The sequence below is a fragment of the Chroicocephalus ridibundus genome, chromosome 2, assembly GCF_963924245.1.
Source record: "Chroicocephalus ridibundus chromosome 2, bChrRid1.1, whole genome shotgun sequence".
Lineage (NCBI taxonomy): Eukaryota > Metazoa > Chordata > Aves > Charadriiformes > Laridae > Chroicocephalus > Chroicocephalus ridibundus.
The window spans coordinates 139,656,990-139,674,904 of NC_086285.1; the positions used below are offsets into that span (position 1 = coordinate 139,656,990).

At 43.8% G+C, this 17,915-nt stretch overlaps 1 protein-coding gene across 1 annotated transcript; it reads left to right on the plus strand.

Annotated features, from left to right (window-relative positions):
* The first annotated feature begins 2,145 nt into the window (after window positions 1-2,145).
* E2F5 (E2F transcription factor 5) lies at window positions 2,146-17,528 on the plus strand. Its single transcript, XM_063327136.1, has 9 exons — window positions 2,146-2,856; window positions 8,888-8,997; window positions 9,684-9,845; window positions 11,093-11,136; window positions 12,567-12,631; window positions 14,301-14,568; window positions 15,277-15,477; window positions 15,905-15,949; window positions 17,294-17,528. Exons 1-9 carry the CDS (start codon window positions 2,725-2,727, stop codon window positions 17,401-17,403), a joined length of 1,137 nt encoding a protein of 378 aa, XP_063183206.1. The 5' UTR covers window positions 2,146-2,724; the 3' UTR covers window positions 17,404-17,528.
* The last annotated feature ends 387 nt before the right edge of the window (window positions 17,529-17,915 follow it).

Consider the following 17,915-nt stretch of genomic DNA (forward strand, 5'->3'; position numbering starts at 1 on the left):
TTCTTCCCACCTCGCAGTAGCTGAAGCAGAGTCCTGTTACTCCAGTGACAAGAGAAGCTGCTAAGCTGAATTTAATGTCGGGTTATTCAGAATGCAGACTTACGTACGCCGATATGGTGTAACTAACTGTATATGCATTTCTGCACCCAGCAGCCCAATAAAAGCACCAGTGCTAGTAAAAAGCCCCTGGCCTTTGGCTAACTCTGCAAGGCCTCTTGGTCTCGTTACCAACTTATGAGGACTTGCTCTGTGAAGCAGAGCTTGATACCAGCTACCTCTTGTTAAGAGGCGCAGCTTACGTGGAGGCTGTAACAAGGGCCTTGAAAGCAGAGGCCACAGCACCAAAAACAACTCACTGATGGTCAGTGACTGCTCTTTGACAAAGCACAACCTTGAGAGCTGGGAACAGGCTGCTTTTGTTTTAAGAAAGGAAGCAGCAGTGAAGCAAAATAACAAAACAGGCACCTGGAGTGGCCTGGGAAAAGCAACACCCTCGCCCTGCTTCGCGCGGTAACATTATCTGAGGGTGGAGGTGGAGGTCTGGGAATGGTCTAGAGATTGCACGGTCTTATAAAAGGGTAAGATCCCAAATCTGTGCGAGGGCGCAGAGAGCAGACACCTGCTCCAGCTCTGCCTCCCTGCGTCCAGAGTTCCTGCACCCAGCCCCGCAGACCACCGAGGACTGGAGCCATCAGCGCTAACGAGGAGGTATCTGCTCCGTGGTGCCGTGTACTCCCAGCTAAGGGGGGAGAGAGCTGGTAAGCACTGACTGCCTCAAATCACGGCTAACAGTTCATAGTATGTAAAAACTAGTACCTAGTAGCAAGGTGTAATCTAATTAGCACAATTAGATTAATGAATGTCAGTCTAATAAATTCTGCTGTGAAGTTTAAAATTAGCCTAATTTATTGGCCTACCATCAGCCCAGTGATCTCTTGATTCCCTGATACAAATTAACAATGTTACCTAAATGCAGAAGAAAATGACTTCTCATTTTTACCTCCTGCTCTACACACTCCTGCTTTTTCCGAAGCTATGTGAGGTGAGGAAAGACCGGGGAAGCTGTTCTATAGCTTTTACACAGCTGTCACTTGGGCAGAAAGGCTGCAGCACTTCAGAGTGATTTTCTGTCATGCTTATTAAGTGTTTCCTTGGGCGCTTCTTTTTTCTTTGCTTATTATTTGACGAAGCTGCCCCTTGGGGTGAAGTAACTGAATACTTCGAATGCACCAGGAAGGTGAGAAAACTTAACTCTTACCCTGATTCAATTTATTAATATCGGCTCAGTGTTTTTCCTCCAAAATTTTCATTCTGAAACTCTTTTCTGATTTTGTCATAGGGAATTGTTACTGGGTTTTACCGCAAATTCTTTTCGTTCCTTGCTCTTGGCTCAGAAATCTGTATTACAGTACTTGGGTACATACACGTGTTAGTAGTGTTTCGACCGTTTGTTTTTCTTGTGGCTAATTCTATCTTTGGCATCACTTCCCTCTTTATGCTTGTATGTCTTCCTTTTTTAAGAGATACTTAAATGATGGGAAATGGCCTCAAAATTTTAAAATAATAAAAATATAGTGTAGGCCAAAGCTGTGCCAGATTTACCTACTCACAAGAAAAAAAATTTCAGCCCAAGATTACTGAAAGGTGCAAGATAACTGAATGCATAAAATAAGAATCTAAACAAAATGTGAACTCTGATCTTGCCGGATGCAAGGCATATTTGTTCTCTTGCATTAATTATAACAACTTAAACCCGATTCTGTTATTAGATTCTGCTTTGTTTTCATTTCCAGACAAGACAATGGATCTATTTAAATCAATATTGAATGTATAGTCAGTTAGGAAACTCCTCTGTTACCCAAGACCAGGAGGAACGTGATTCAAGGACCAGAGGGAGTGCGCACCTGTTTGCTCCTATATATACATATATTGCCCTGAATGTGCTATGTCCAAAAAAGGTACAGCTCCTGTGAGGCACAGCACATTTGGTGCGATGTCCCTCCATAACGTGCTCCACTGCCTCACGCGATGGGGTATCTGAGGTTCTTTTCCCACCAGCATTTCTTTCTTGAAGTGCATCTCTTCAAGTCTTACGCTGTATGGACTTCAAAAGCTTCTCTACTTTTGTTTGAGGGAAGAGGCGTACCTGGATGGCGGTTAAGGCCGAGCCTGCTCGGACACCAGTGCAAGGGACGGGGTAAGCACCCCCAACTCTCAGCGCCTCTCGCTGGAACATCAGCGCGTCCCGGGCCCTGCCTCAGGCGAGGCGAGAACACAGTTTATCGTTATCTGCCTGGTTTTGCGCCGAATGCAAACGGCGAAGCGGGCGGCGGGGAGCCGCCGTGCGGAGGCGAGGCAGGGTCGCGGGGTCCCCTCCCGAGGCGGGCTCCAGGCCTGCGCCGCCCGCCCTGGGGACGCCCGAGCGACAGCCCGGCTGTGCCGCTGCCAGCCGTGTGTAACTCCCCTCCCGCGGGGCCTGGGAGGGCCGGACCCGCCACCTGTCCCCTGGCGGCCGCCCCGCGGGGCGGGCCCGGCCCGCTCCCCACCGGCAGCCCCTCGCCCCCCGCCGCCCAAACATGCCGGTCTCCAGGCAACGGCGGCGGCGTCACTTCCTGCGGCGCCGCCCCTCCCGCCGCAGCCCTGGGCCCCGGGGCTGCGTTCCGGGCTCGGGCCGTTGCGCGGCGGTCGCCACACGTGGCGCGGCGGGGCGGCCCCGCTGGCGGCATGGCCGCGGCGGCCGAGGCGGTGGGCGGCGGCGGCGGGAGCAGCCGCCACGAGAAGAGCCTGGGGCTGCTGACCACCAAGTTCGTGTCGCTGCTGCAGGAGGCCAAGGACGGCGTGCTGGACCTCAAAGCGGTGCGAGGGCGGGGCGGGGCGGGGCGGCGGCGGCGCCATGGCGGCGGCCTGACCGCCGCCGGCGGGGGGGGCGACACGGAGCCCGCGGCACCCCCGGGGCCTCGCCGGCACCCACGGCCCCGCCGCGGGGCCCGGCCGCTGCCTGGGGACGGCTGTCAGCCGCCGCGGACGGCTAGAATACGCGTTCCGGCTCTTTTTTTTAAGAGTTTAAAATGGTTACCGGGCATAAAATGTAGCTCACTGGGGTTTGGTTCGTTTCTGGTTGGGTTTTTTTGGGTTTTTTTTCTATTTATTTTTCACTCTCCTGTGCCGCCTCAGCGCACGGGCCGTGATTTAAAAATGTTTCTCGCCCGTCGCCCCTCGATGCCCTTTCAGCAAAGGGAAAACGATGTTGAAAAACACACCGTCGCCTTTTTAGTACGTTATATATATAATCTAAAAGATGCTCAATTGGTAGGGTGGGCGGCGAATGGTCGTCACCCGTTTCTGTGGCCTGTGAGCGGCGAAGGCATTGGGGCTTCCCCGGGGAAGCCCTGGGACGAGCCCACCGTGGGCCAGGTCTTTGTGCCGCTGGGTCGCCCTGTAACAGGAGGGACCCTTGACAAGGTGTCCCACGTTCCCTGGAGCATCCTGCCCCGCCGGCCAAGGGGCCAGGGCTCTGCTCGGCTGTCGGGGTGTGCAGCAAATTGAGGCAAAAAGGATATTTTGCCTGGCAGGTTCAGGTCCTCGGTGAGGTGCTGAGGAGTTAAGGAAGGTGCAGTAAGAGACTGGCTTGGCTCTTTGGTTACTTGAAGTCCTTTCCGGTAAACTGACCTTATTTGTTGACTATTCTTATTAATGGGCTCCACGAGGCGACGGGTGTTCTCCAAGCTTTTTTTTGTGGGTGTATCCCTGTTCAGAGAGCAAGCACTTCAGTGATGTTACTGTGGCTGGTGAAACTTCAGGGGGAACTGGGAGGGACACTGATAGGTTTTATATTCCTCTTTTAGTTGTGCTGTGGTCTCGACAAGCTGATAACTTCTCAGTATTTAACTGCCTCTTTCTTTAGTAGAACGGAACTAATCGGTCCGCATCTCAGAGATTGTTGTGCAGCTTACTTTCTTACCTGTCATGTGCCGCGAGTTGTTCCAGGTTGGTTTGAGAAGCAAAACAGAGCCAATTTGTAAGACATCAGGCCAAAAAGCTTAGCTTAAAGAGCCAAAGGGGATGGATTCGAACAATGAAGTTGGGCTCTGTAGAGGGAAGGGATGATGTTTTTCATTCCCTTTTGTGAGGAAGGTATCCGCTCAGAGGGAATGGAAGGGTTGATAGCCAGGGAAAAGTAAGTGGGCATTGCAACAAGTTGTAGACATTTCTGCTCAATGCCTTTATTGGAGACTGGTTTCTGAATTTCAGGGTACCATTTGTTGGAAGTAAATACTAACTGAAGTGAGTAAATTGTCGGTACTTTCATAAACAGTGAGTCAGAACATACATTTCTGTAACCAGTGTTTCTCACAAATAAGCCACATATCCAAGGAAAGATGAAAACCAGCATGCACGTTATGTCGGTGTGCTCAGGGAACTGAAGAACCAGGGCAGTCTTGAAACGGAACAGAGCCTTCCAAGAAATGATTCATGCAGTGAACATCTTCAGATGTCTCCCTGCGGCAGGTATTGACCGTCTGATGTTGTGCTGCTGATTATTATTTCTGTAGCAAAACCAAGCAGTGCACTATGAAGAAAATACCATTTGGAAACATTAAGTGTACTTCTGGCTTTGTGATTTAGCAATTGAGGGTGAAAAGCTTTTCTATAGGACATCTGGTGATTTTTTGATACATCTGTAATTATAGTCAAACGGTCCATAAGAGGATACTTTGGGACATGTGTGCTGACCCATCAGGAAGCAGTAGTGATGCATCATCCTACGTGTGGCCACTGTTCCTCGCTTTAGGAGCAGGGAGCCCCGCAAGGTCTGTATGCGGAACTGTATTTGGAAATGTTTTAGTGCTGGATGCTTCTCTGCTAACATCTGACGGCTCATGGGAGTGGAAGTGAGGATTTTCTTTGCTTGGAATTTGACTTCTGCAGTGCTTACTTTAAAATCAAACAGCTATTCTCCAGTAATTGTGTAACTGTCCCTGAAAAACCCTATACAAACAAATCTAGTTAAGGAAATAAGCTTAAAACATTAAGGGGTGAGATGGAAGGGAAAGAAAACAAAGTTCATATATGCAGCAACCCGTGAATTGCAGGGAAGAGAGAAAAGGAGCAAGGTGAGTGAATAAGAGATAAGCCACCTGAAATGACACCCCAAAACGTTGTGTATTCTTTCTCTTCAGTAGCATACTATTGCTTTTGCCTTGATTTCTAAACGGGCTTGGTTTAGAGCAAAATGCTGCCCCTGCTATATTCAAGGTTAAGTAGTGTTTCTGATCATCAGTGCAAAACATCGGGTACTCTAAAATCTACTTGTTTGCTACTACCTGTAGAAATGTATTGATCAGGAACAAATAACAACTGCCTTACACTTGCCCTATTCCACAGAGGAAGAAAAAGCCTATCTATTAAATTTTACATTCCCTTAACTTTTATGCGTGCAGTGGTATTCAGTACTTTGACGTACAGGTTGCCAAACGCAGCGTTCAGTTTAAAACTCCCATCAAAATGTTGACAGTCCTCTTGGGGAGAAGAAGGCATCATCTGTTATGGGGACGGGCTGGAAGATGCAGGACCTCTTTCCTTTGACACATGGAGAGAAGCAGGTGTTGCTGGCCCTTCAGCTTTGTTAAGCTTCTCAGTAATGACTCTGCGGCCGTGCTCTAGCAAATTCCTCTGCTCTTCAGTGCTACTGCAGGGAATGTGCAGCTGATAATTCCCGCTGCCTTTTGTCAGCTCCCAGGGAGCAAAGAAGTTGTGTGAGAATGCACCCAAACTCTCGATTATCCTTTTTCTGGTTGGTTTTTTTGTTTGGTTTTTTTTTTTTTAATTTCTGGGCAGGGTTTTGTGTGTGTGTGTGTGTGTCTGCATGCCTGCAACTGAAACTGTGCTGAACAGCGCATTTTCTGTATTCCAGAAGCTGCACAATCTGAATGCAAGCAGAACTGAAGCACTACGCTTAGGTGTTTTTCTTCCAGTTCAGAACCTGTCTATGAGACACTTACATAGTGCTTGTCTTGCATACACATATATTCAAAGTATGAGGAGATATAGAAGGAGTGAATAGAGTGCAGCAGCTTTACATTAAAAAAATGTATGAAGGAACTAAAAATACAAATGATTCAGAGGGAGAAATGTGGAAGTTAGTCCAAACATCTTACCAGGGCCATTGTGGTAGATGTCCCTTTCTTGTGCTGCTGAGATCTGCTTCAACAGTTTGACATAGGCTGAGAAACGATGAGTTTTAAAAGTGTTTTTGACAACAGGAGATTTGTTTGAAAGTCTCATGAGGCTTTTTTAATTATTGGAATCATTAGTGCATGGTGTGTGTGGAGGAACTGAATGCCTGAACTTAATTTCTGAGCCCTGTGTCTACCAGAAGGTGTTACATTGGTGGCTGCTGGAGAGTTGGGGAGGAGTTTTTCAATTGGTTTTCAAAATATCTGTGAAACACGCCATACAATTTTCAGACAATAATTAGGTAATAAGACCAGTACCAGAAAGTTAGTTAGTGTCTGGGTTAAACTTTCCAGACTGGCCCCAGTTTGATTTCATTGTTGTACTTTTTGTTTTAAGTAGTTGGACTACTTTGCAGCTATGATTGAATTATATACAGTGCTAGTCAAGCCAAATGGATATGTAACTGTGTCCTTCATTTTTTTCAGTCCCTAACCTGGGGTTCTGGCACCCTTTTTGCAGCAGCAGTGAATCTCCACTGCTGGTGTTAGTGGGAGCTCTGCTTTGGGCATACGAAATGCAATAGAATTTAGAGTACTGACACCACTCCAACTTTGAAACATCTGAAATCAGGCACTCAGTGATGTTTTTTTTTAGTCTTAAACCTTGGTTGAAAATGCATTAAGATTAGTAAATCATTTATATATTTCACAGACAGGCATTTTGGAAAAATCTCATAAGGTAATGAAATCTGTCTCCAGAGCAGTTTCTTCATCATTCAAACCGTGAGCGGTAGACTAAGCCCTAGGTCCGTGTGTTGAGCAATGGGAAAAAAGCAGAAACTAATTGATCAGAATGGCAGCTGATTAAGTGTGTGCTGTCCCTTCCTTGCACTGAATAATGTAGAGAGCTTGTAGAAATTGTGCCTCTGAAGACTCTGAGATATGCAGGGTGTTGGTTAAACATTGCGCAGGCAGCATCAATTTTGTCAGTTCCTAGATTTTGAAGGCTTCTCTTGCAGAAATAGCAGGTTGAGACAGCAGGTGCATACCTGCTGATACAAGTGATTAAAGAGCCTGTTCCCTTGGAGAGAACTAAAGCGTGTGCTTTATATGTATTTGTGTATATTTTGTTTTGTTAGATAGGAAAAGACTTTAACAGGCTGCTACAGAAGACCATACAAAAGATAAATGTTGATAACAGTATCAGTAGAAACACTGGTTAGTAGGTACATCACTGTCAAGGAGAAAGAGCAGTGTTTATACTTCATGGCTGTGAGAGTATTTTTTTTAATCTGCATTCTTTCATTTTTTCCTTTAATTTTACTTCACGAGCAAAACATTCACCAGTGTGAATTGGACTACTAAGCCTTAGTAATTAACTTTTTAATAGGAAAGTGTGATTTCTTTGGAAGACTAGTGAGTTTGTTTATGCTTCAGAAAATACTGTAAAAGGACTTCTATGGACTTTGCTAAAAAATGGATTTGGTTTTCCTTCCTATTTGTGGTTGTCTCCGGTTGTACTCTTCATATAGGCTACTTTACTAAAAGCATTAATTTAATAGATTGTTGGACAAACTGAAATAAACCATTATGTGCCTATACTGGAAATTAGTTGGCTTTATGCATTAGTTCAAATTTGGGACGCAGAAGTCTTTGCTAGCTATCCCTCTCTTTATTTTTCTTCCTTTTTTTTTAATTTATTTTATTTTAATCAGTTGAATACATATAATCCCTTGTAATCATTGTATATGAGTGTCCTGAGTAGTTACAGCATCAGACTGCTCTTTGCTTTCTCCCCTTTTTGCTAGTATTCTTTGGACTTGAGCCGCCTTACAGCATCAAAGAGATGAGCCTGTGGAAGGCATGACTAGCTCAAGTTTGCTTATTTTATCTTAAGTCTTTGCATCAGGTGCATAGAAGTCACCATGGTGGGAGTTACGGCATGAAGCAGGCTGTTTCCTCTGCCTGACACTCTGCTTTGCGTTAAGAGCTGTGACAGCTCTCAGACACAGGGCCTAGCTGGCTGTAAGGTAAAAGTGATAGCGTGGCAGCGGCGAGCATCCCTACGAGCCGTGCCAGGGTCCCGGTGGCTGTGAAACGGCTCTTGGTACTCGGCGTGACAGACTGAGCCAGCCCAGGTGCGCCGCGAGGTGGGTTCGTGCAGTGAAACCGTAGAGGACCATGCTGGCTTGAAGTGTCACAGCTCTCCTTCCGCCGCTCTGTGAAATTACAGCCCTGTCGCTTCGTGTCCCGGCACAGTTTAATCCACACACAGACTGCAATACCTCGAGCGTCAGCGGCAGGGATGATAAACTTAATGTCGCTGGCTTCAGAGGCTTGTTCCACCACTGCAGGGTGTTGCTGTCTGCCTTCCCTACTTTTTCCCTACCTTCCAAAAAGAGCATTGCAAGCTCCTGCGTGCAGTTGAATAGCAGATGCTCCAAATGCCGAACACGGTCTTTGCAACACATGTGGATTCTTCTCTCCAACAAGGGTAGGCCTGCTGGCCTTCAGAGAGGCGGCTCCTCTCAGCACGCTTTGTAGCGCTACGTGCAGGTGCTGAGCTTTTTGAATTCATGATTCTGGCTCTTGAAGAGCCGAACCTTCTCCCTTCAGCATGACGTTATTTGTCATTTTTCCAAGGGAATGGCTTAACTGCATTTTGCCCTCAAGATGGAGGTTGCTGATACTCCTTGTTCTTCTCTTGACAGGCTGCCGATACCCTTGCTGTGAGGCAGAAGAGGAGGATCTATGATATCACCAATGTTTTGGAGGGGATTGATCTCATCGAGAAGAAGTCAAAAAACAGCATTCAGTGGAAGTAAGCCTTGTTAGTTGTGCAAATTTTCACGTGCTTGAGAGCAAAAAAAATTGCCTTTTTCCAGTTCTCCTGACTAGATGTGACACTGTAATGTGACGCGTATCAGTGAGCAATGTGACGTTTTACACAGTAAATCACAGGTTTACGCAGAATCACAGTAAAGTTGCAAATGAACTTTATCTGCCTTCCCTTTAACTTGCGTCTTTGATTCATAAAATCAAGTTTAAAGCATACAGGAGAGAAACTCAGAAAACTTGTACTGCTACTTTATAACTAGTGCTTGTAGTTGAAAAATTTACTCTAGCTGAATCTGGGAAGGGCATTGGGACACAGGCTCTCCACCTACCTACCCTCGCGTAGTCCATGCCTATTTTCTCTTGGGTCGCTGAAGGTGGAAGCCCAAGCTGAAAGTTAGAGGGGGAGGAGAAAGGGCCTGCGAAGGAGCTCCAATGAAGAAAAAGCTACATTCCAAAAGAAAATAGGTAAAGGATAATTCGAAATTTGATTTGAAGTTAAGAATTTTCATTTTTCTGTTAAAACACTGCTGGGAGGGTAAACGCTTATTTCCTTCATGTTGAACATTGGTAGATTTTCAAAATGTTGAAAGTGGTCTTAAGAATTTAACTTCATGTGTTTGCGTCAGATTTTCACTACTTGTGTTTTCATGAACCTTATGCCTTTTTAAGAGGAGTAGGTGCTGGCTGCAATACAAAAGAAGTCATAGACAGACTGAGGTATCTGGAAGCTGAAATTGAAGATCTAGAGCTAAAAGAAAAGGAATTGGATCAGCAAAAATTGTGGCTTCAGCAAAGTATCAAGAACGTCATGGATGATTCTACAAACCACCAATATCCTTTTAAATGAATTGTGTGCATCTTGGAACTAGAATTAAAGCAACAGTTAAAAGTGTAGGTAATGGGTAAAGCACAATGTAGTCCATTTTATACAGAAGCAAGGAAAGGCAAGTATTTTTTTCTGGTTTTGTTTCAAAAAGAAAGAAAATGTAGATCTTATTGATGTTACTTTTAAACCTCTGTGACTGTATGATTGTTAACCTGAAAATAATTTAGCACATGTACATATAGATATATGGCAGTCATTTTTAAGCCCATGGTGTAATCCTGATGTCTTACTTTAAATTCATTGTATCACTTCCCAGCACTTAAATTTATATTTTCTCAGCAGTGCTTTACATGAATCTTTTTTTGTGTTGCTTCCTTCTCATGAAAAAATTTAGCTGTCACTCACAGGATAAATTGAGTTGACAGTGTCCTGAAGCTCGTTGGGTTTGGAACTGGAAAAATATCCTGTGTGTAAATACTCCATGAGCAGAGAGTTCCTGCTACATTACTTGTAACCGTGTGTTTCGCTGGCTTGCAAGATATTGAGCAAAATAGATATCTGAGATTCGGAGCAGAAAAGTGCCCTTATTATATATAGTACCAATGATAAGTACTTAAAAATTGCCTGCAGTTGCTCTACAGAAGCTTCCTGTAAAATGCATTTTGTAGAAAGGAGATTGAAGTTAGACATTAGGAGAAGCTGTCCCTTGGGAGAGCTAGCACTGGAATTGACCCCCCAGGGAGGTGGTGGAATATCCATCACTGGAGGTTTTCCAGAAGAGGGGAAGCAAATGTCTCTCTGGAATGTCTTAACAGTTGATCCTACCTTGAGGCAGGGGAATGGGATGGCAGATGAACTCTCAAGTCCCCTCTGGCAATATTTTTGTGTGATTCTGGGAAGTTCTGATAACGTACTTGAATTCTATAGTGTCAAGTTAGCGAGGTAAATGGTATTCTTCAAAACAAGATTTTACATGTTCTCCTTTTTTAGAATAATCTCTTCTCATTCAAGCTGTGCAACTTTTTTCTTTTTTTATTTTCTTCACAGAAATAGATATTTTTTATTCTTTAAAAGACAGAACTCTGCTATTGTTAACTAGCCATTCTGAAAGCCAAAAATCATGCCTTGATTACACCTCTGAGTAACAGCAATAAGTTTATAGTTTAGGATCAGTTTGGACAAGCTTCTTTTAAAGGGCAACAAATACCAGTTTCATGTTGCTTTAAGAAAAACGTTCCTTGACATAAGTTACATTTTCATATGTCACCCATGAAGATATCTGCAACTGCTTCAATGGTAAGTTGCTGCTAGGCTGTATTTCTTCAAGTGTGGGATTTTCTGATCTTCCTCTTGAGAACTAACTTGCTAACTAACCTGCTTTTTCCCCGTAAGTATTTTGAATTTAGAAGTATTCAGTAGCGATCAGTAGTAAGTAGACGTCTCTCATGATGTTCATTACTAGCAAGTTCTGGCATTTTCTAGTGGTAGTCACAGATTGTACGGAACAGAAGCTCAGCTGTTTTCTGAGTACTGTTTTTGGATGTCTCTCTGTATTCACCCTTAGCAGCAGCTCGCCTCAGGCTGTTAATGGAACCAGGGACAGGGCATGTTGGTCCAACCCACCAGAAAGACCTGGCAGGTCCAAATTTCCTAAAATTTTCTGGTGACAGCCGCAGCCAGAGGGAGCTCCTGGTGGTGTATTATAAATGGGGCCAGCTAAAGTTCAAAGACAGGGCATTGGTACTAAATCAAAAGGATTTCTTCCGTACAGGAGGCTTGAAGAAATTGCCAAGAATTGCTGGCAGAAGTTACTTCCCTTGATATCCTTTCCTGATCCTGGGGCACCCAAGGGAAGTGGCTGGCTCAAAACCATCTCTTCTTTTCCACAAGGGAAGGTTGTGTTTGGTTTTGAATAAAAGTGCAAAATTAGACAACTACTGCAGAGTTTAGAAAACAGGAGCTGTTACTAAAGAGAGACATTACAAAATGTGGAAACACCTAGTATGCCAGTCACATAATACTTCATGTAAGTGTCTCTTAGGAGGCAGAGAAAGAAAAGCATTATTCCAAGGTATGGACAAAGGGGAAATGGTGTGCAGGTAGCTGAGTGACCTGCAGTGTGCGGCAGGTTGTGCCAGTGCTGTTGACGTAATTGTGATCTCCTGACTTTAACCGATACGTTTTAGTGCACATAATCCACAGGTGAGTTTGATAGTCGGCTGTGACATCCCAGTTGTACGTGCTGCAGAAGCTGTGAGCTTAGACACTGGGAAGTGCTGGTACTGAAGACAATCGTGAAGACCTTTTCTCCCTTCTCCTGTTAAATCTCTCTGTCCTACCACCATTTGTCAAAGCCATAAAGTGAGCTGGACCTGAGAGCTGGTTTAGCTGGAACTAGTTAAACACTTTCACCTCATGTTATGTATACAACTAGGAGATCTGGGGGCACTAACAAACAGGTAGAGGAGGTGGAAAATACTGCATTGCTACAAGAAAAGGTTCTTGCAACTATGGTCTAAGTATTGGAATTCTGTGATTTATATTATGGGATATACTTGGATCTTACAGGGAATATGCGTGTCCCACCACAAGTTTATTTATGCTAGAATTACGCAGTGTTTTAAGTGGCCTTAGGGAATTACTATATCTCATTTGAGTGGATATCATGCAAGACTTAAGAAAAATATGCACACTTAACACTTTCTCAAAAATTGCTATTTAACCAGGAGACACACTTCTAGCAATTCAAGCACCTTGTGGTACACAGTTAGAAGTACCTATACCCGAAATGGTATGTACTGGTTTCTTGTTTACCTAAGTGTTCTAGAGGGACAGTGGAAAAGAAAAGCTGCATTAGAGGAGAGGATTTCTCTCTAGCTATGTGTGAGAGGGGGAAAAAACATTAAAAATTGAGATGCTGTCAGTTGAGAATGGAGAGGATGGGTGGGAAAAAATGTATTTGGATACCTGGATAGCCTAATGGTAACTTTGTCTTCTATATATAGTGGGTTTCTTTGCCCTCTCTTCCCTCTTGCTATTAAACGTTGCAGCTTTCCAAATTAAGCATAATTGTCATGAATTCCCTTGACAACTTGTTAGCAGTGACTTTTATGTGTCAAATTTCTCTCTATTGTATTGCTAAATCAGATCTCTTACAAAAAAGCCTTTTAGATTTAGTTGTAGGAATAGTTTAGATTTAGTTTATGTTTAATAACATGGTACTAGACTGGGTAGAGAAACACAGACTGCTGTCTGGCTATAGCCAGAAGGCTTAAACAGGCAGGATTAAAGTAGGAGGCCAAGTTACTTACCTCTGTCCATCTTTAATTTGTTTTTTGTTGCAGTGCTCTGTTTTAAATAGGGCTTACATAGTTGTGGGAGAGCTTTGTATGAAGCATGATAGCCGCTATGCTTGTAGAAGGGTGAAATTCACCTGAGAAGTTTCACAAGCTATTTTTAGTGAGGCTAAACACAGTCTAATATCATGAGAGCATCCAAAGCTAGAACCATGAAGCCGATCCCAGTGATACTATTTGTCCGTCTCTGCTGAAAACAGTGCAGGCAATGGTAAGGTTCTCTGCGGGACCAAAGTTAGCAGCTGTGATGTTGGGGTGTTTTTGACTTTTTGTCAAGGACTGAAACAGCTGATCTTAGTCTTCATCACCAACTTCAACTTGGATGTTTTTGTTTCGGTTCCCTTCCCCCGAGGCTCCTTTCCCACTTTTTTCGTCCTCATTTTTTCTAGAGCATACTTGTTGAAAGCCTGTTCACTAAATTAGCCATTGCAGAGTCAGCGGTCTCACCGAGACTGTGCTAGAGGAAGCTGGTCCTAGCTGTATTGCCTAAATAACTAAAAGGCCTGGCAAATCAGCTAAGGAACTTTTTCTACTAATTCATGATCCTGTGTTCACTCAGTCTGGGTGAGATATTCAGCTGTTTTAGGATGCTTGGGTCCTAACCAGGATCATTCTGAAGCTCCATTTAAAAGGAAGAGATTTAAATGTACAGAAATCATTATTTATCATTGCTGTTATTGATAAGATGCAGTCCTGCTGTAAGTCTTGTGTAACTTGAATTCAAGATTTAGTTAAGTAGTTAAGCACTTTGAAGAACTGTATATTTGTGTATTCTGTAACTGTGTTCTGGTCAGGTAAATACATTAGAGGTTTGTAATCTGTTGTGTTCTTTTGTTTGGGTTTTTTTTTTTTATTAGATCACATGTATTAGTTTTAATTCATTTATTTTCCTGAGTATGATTTGATAAGTTTGTGCCAATTCTCACCTATTACTACTGATCTAACTAGATGAACGCTGTATTTATCCTCTGCATCAGTCTGAGAATTCTATTCAAACATCTGGATTACTTTCTGTGGGAAATGACTCTCTGCAGTTACTGTTACATTTTGTAAAGTTCCGAGTTCTCAAGGAACGGTAACTTTCATAATACACCCCCTTTACAGGGACAGAATGGACAGAAGAAATACCAGATCAATCTTAAAAGTAGTTCAGGACCTATCCACGTGCTGCTTATAAATAAAGAGTCAAACTCCTCCAAGCCCATGGTGTTTCCAGTTCCTCCACCCGATGACCTTGCACAGCCCCCGACTCAACCTGCAGCTCCAGCGACTCCCCTTAAACCTGCCACAGCTCCTCAAAACCCACCAGAGCAGCATGACCTGAATCAAGGACAAGAGTTACCGCAAACATCAGTTGCGGACACGCCATCAGGTGGGGCCAGGGTTTTTCCTCCCTCAGAGGGGTGAGGGAGGAAGGGAAACTGGAGGGAAAGAAGAAACTGATAGAGAAGGTGGTCGATAAAGGAAAAATTAAGAATTTCCATAGCGTAGCAGCTGTCTGTTAAGAAACTACCCCAAGGGCTTACTGACAGCTCTCAGGAGGCTACAGAGAAGCCTCTCAGAGAAGCCTCTTCCTCTTCTGAATGGTGAAACGGATTCTTCCCTTGTAGCTTGTCATCTTATACCAAACAGGTTTTGGATGTGATCCTCTTAATTATTCTGAGGTGCTTCTCCAGAATGCAGTACAGAACGAAATTGCCAGCCTCTGAAGGATTTTATGATTTGAACATGTACCTTTTAATGAGACAGGTAATTGTCCTGGTTTGAGGCAGGACAGAGGCACCAGTTCCAGATTCTGTGCCACAAGGCCTTCTTCCACATAGCCACAGAGAGAGACTGCCTGAATAGCAGGTTTGTTTTTTTTTCATAATAATAGTAGGGTAATATGAAAATACTTAAGAAAATGCTGTCACTGTTGCAGACTGCATTTCTGAGAGGTCTTGAATAAATTGTGCCTGTGACTTTGGAAGGGGGAGACTCCTGTCGCCTCATCCCAAGTTCTCCTCGAAAGACAGAGCCAGGTGCAGCCTTTTGTGTTCCCTTTTACCGTAACAAACTTTACAACTTTCTGTCTTTGTAGACGGCAGCGTGCAGCAGGACAGCGCAACCCCAGCAGCTCCTTACTCCAGCCTCCCGGAGTCGGTGTTGTACCCCAGCCTTTCAGGAGATGTCGCCCAAGCTACAGCTAGCTCCAGTGACTACCAGGGCTTGCTGCCCCTGGATGTTAACTGTATCCTCAAGCCAAACTCGTTCGACATAGCAAAGATGGAGGAGCCCGCAGGTAGGAAGCAGCAGTTACTGTTTAAATGTTTTTATTAGTTTCCTGAGCCCTTGTTTGTGACCAAGCTACTGATGAGTTACGCAGAGGGAAAGAGGCACGCTCTCCCCACAGAGGAAATGGCAGGCCTTTGCTCATCTCCTAATGAAGCCGCTCAGCCACCTGAGTAGCAAACTCGCACTGAGCAAAATACATTTTTCTGCCACCAAATAAGGTTCATATTTTACACGGCTCTAGGGTATAAGGGATCAGTGGGAGAAATATATCGGGAAAAACTGAGCGATACAAAGACGAATATCCTTTACGTGTACATGGCGTGCTATCTCCACAGCTCCGACACTGCACGAGCCATGCTGTACTTTGCAATTCGGTGTTTTAATGCAGAGAATGTGTGTTGACTTCCATAAACACATGCTCCTGTCTTTCACAGGAAATATCAGTGGAGATATTATTGATGAGCTCATGTCTTCTGACGGTAAGTATTTAGCATCTTTACTTTTCTAATAATCACAAGTAGCAGCGTGGGTTTGCGTGAACAGCACTCTTGGTAGGTGTCTGTTAAATCCGATGCCAAGAGTCAGTATGAAACTATTTCTTTCCCCTGTACTGCCCTCCTCTACCTTTGTCATTCTTGTCTTTGCTCCCCTTTCCATTCCCTGCAACAGTTTTATTTAACAATCAAAATATTAAAGCCTTAATCCAGCAAGCACTTACATGCATGAGTAACCCACCAGTCCTTAATTCAGGAACAAAGAAAGAACAGCCTGATGACTAGAGTGCTGCCTTAAAAAAAAATAAGAAGAAAATGTGGTTTAATTCTGTTCTGCCTCAGGTTTCCTGCAGAAGCTTTGAGTAAACATTTCAGATCATATTTACATGCCTGCACGCAGACTGATCCATGGCCAGCTGTGGTACACTGTCAGAACAGTCAAATGTCACCCGTTTCTGTTCTTGCACCTCAGTGGCCCCGTGTGCAGAACTGAACCGCAGCTTGTAAATTCACATGCTCCCTGCTCCATCTTGCTACGGTGCCAGGCGAAGAGGTGAACTCAGCTGGCGTTGTTCCCCTTGCCCTGTAAATATGCTGCCTCTGCTCATATCTGCCCTTCAAGCAGACAACCTCGGGGCTCCTCCAGAAATAACCATGTAATTATAAGCTCTGAGGGGCAAGATGGGATTATGTGACCGTGCCAATACACGGCTAAAATGGAAATGGTCTCCACGTTTAGAGCAGGTACAGCACGCCCAGCTCATCTGCACCAGGTTAGTGTTCCTGAGGGTGCAGCATGAGCACTGAGCCTGCTCTTGTGTTCCTTTCCCAAAGATGGCTTCAAGTCCATGTTTGAAACGCAGCACACAGAGAAACTGCTAGCCTCCATTTTTCATCTGTAAAACAGGGATAACTGGTAAATTCCTTACTTAAAACTATGACTATTTGAAGGCTGATACATGCAATACTGTAACAAGACAAAGGAATACAAATATAAATGATGGCTTTCTGATAAAAGTTTCAAAGCTGCTCAGGAGCTCCTTTGCTGCAGAAGGAGAAATTAAGTCGCTATTCCACAGCTATCACTCCATTCCAGCACGTTCACTTAAAATACTAAGCAAAAAAACGTAGATGTGTCACTTACTGCCTTAATTTGAAGGCAATAGGGGTATTCACAGTGTGTATTCTTGCATGCTTGTCAGATTATCAAGACTGTTTTAATTATTAAAACTAACCCTGATACTTGTGATGACAAACATACAGGATTATGAGAGAGGGCTGATGTTCCAGAAGTGTTTTAATTTAAACTAAACTATTCCTGCTTTACAGTTTTTCCTCTCTTACGACTCTCTCCTACTCCCGGAGATGACTACAACTTTAACCTGGATGATAATGAAGGAGTCTGTGATCTCTTTGATGTGCAGATACTAAATTATTAGATATTGTGTCAACCGGACTACTTATCTACCTCTAACTATAACATTCTAGACTTCTTCATAACCTAAGTATTTGAATAATGAATGTATAACTTCTTAGTTCACTGACTCTGGGAGTATATTTCCTTTTGCTTCCTTTAACTACTTCACAAAACAAATTCAACAACCAGAAAAAAGGGCTTTTATCAAAAGTTCTGGCACGTTTTTTCACCTGATTGTCCTCTGTGTAATCTATTCGGAGGTTTTTTTTAGTAAGAAAAGTGAAAATGCTTTATAGCCTTTTCATCATTTAAAAAAAAATGATTAGGCTTCTTGCTCACGGTTAACAGCGTTTTCTTTGAAGCTTTACTGCCAAGAAGCTTTCTATTTTTTTTTAACCTTTGAATCAATTTTGAAGCTTTCACTGCCAACTGAAAAGTGAAGGATATCAACTTGAGTTATGCTAAACTGTTTCAGTGAACCAATTTTGTGAAGTGCCTTCTGTTTTAGCACTTTAAGTTTCTCACACTGACTTC

Bases quoted from the DNA above. Each gene is read 5' to 3' on its own strand.
- E2F5 (XM_063327136.1), top strand. From the start codon at position 2,725: ATGGCCGCGGCGGCCGAGGCGGTGGGCGGCGGCGGCGGGAGCAGCCGC. The intron at 15,478-15,904 runs GTAGGAAGCAGC...TGTCTTTCACAG, and splicing joins AAAGATGGAGGAGCCCGCAG to GAAATATCAGTGGAGATATT. The intron at 15,950-17,293 runs GTAAGTATTTAG...CCTGCTTTACAG, and splicing joins TGAGCTCATGTCTTCTGACG to TTTTTCCTCTCTTACGACTC.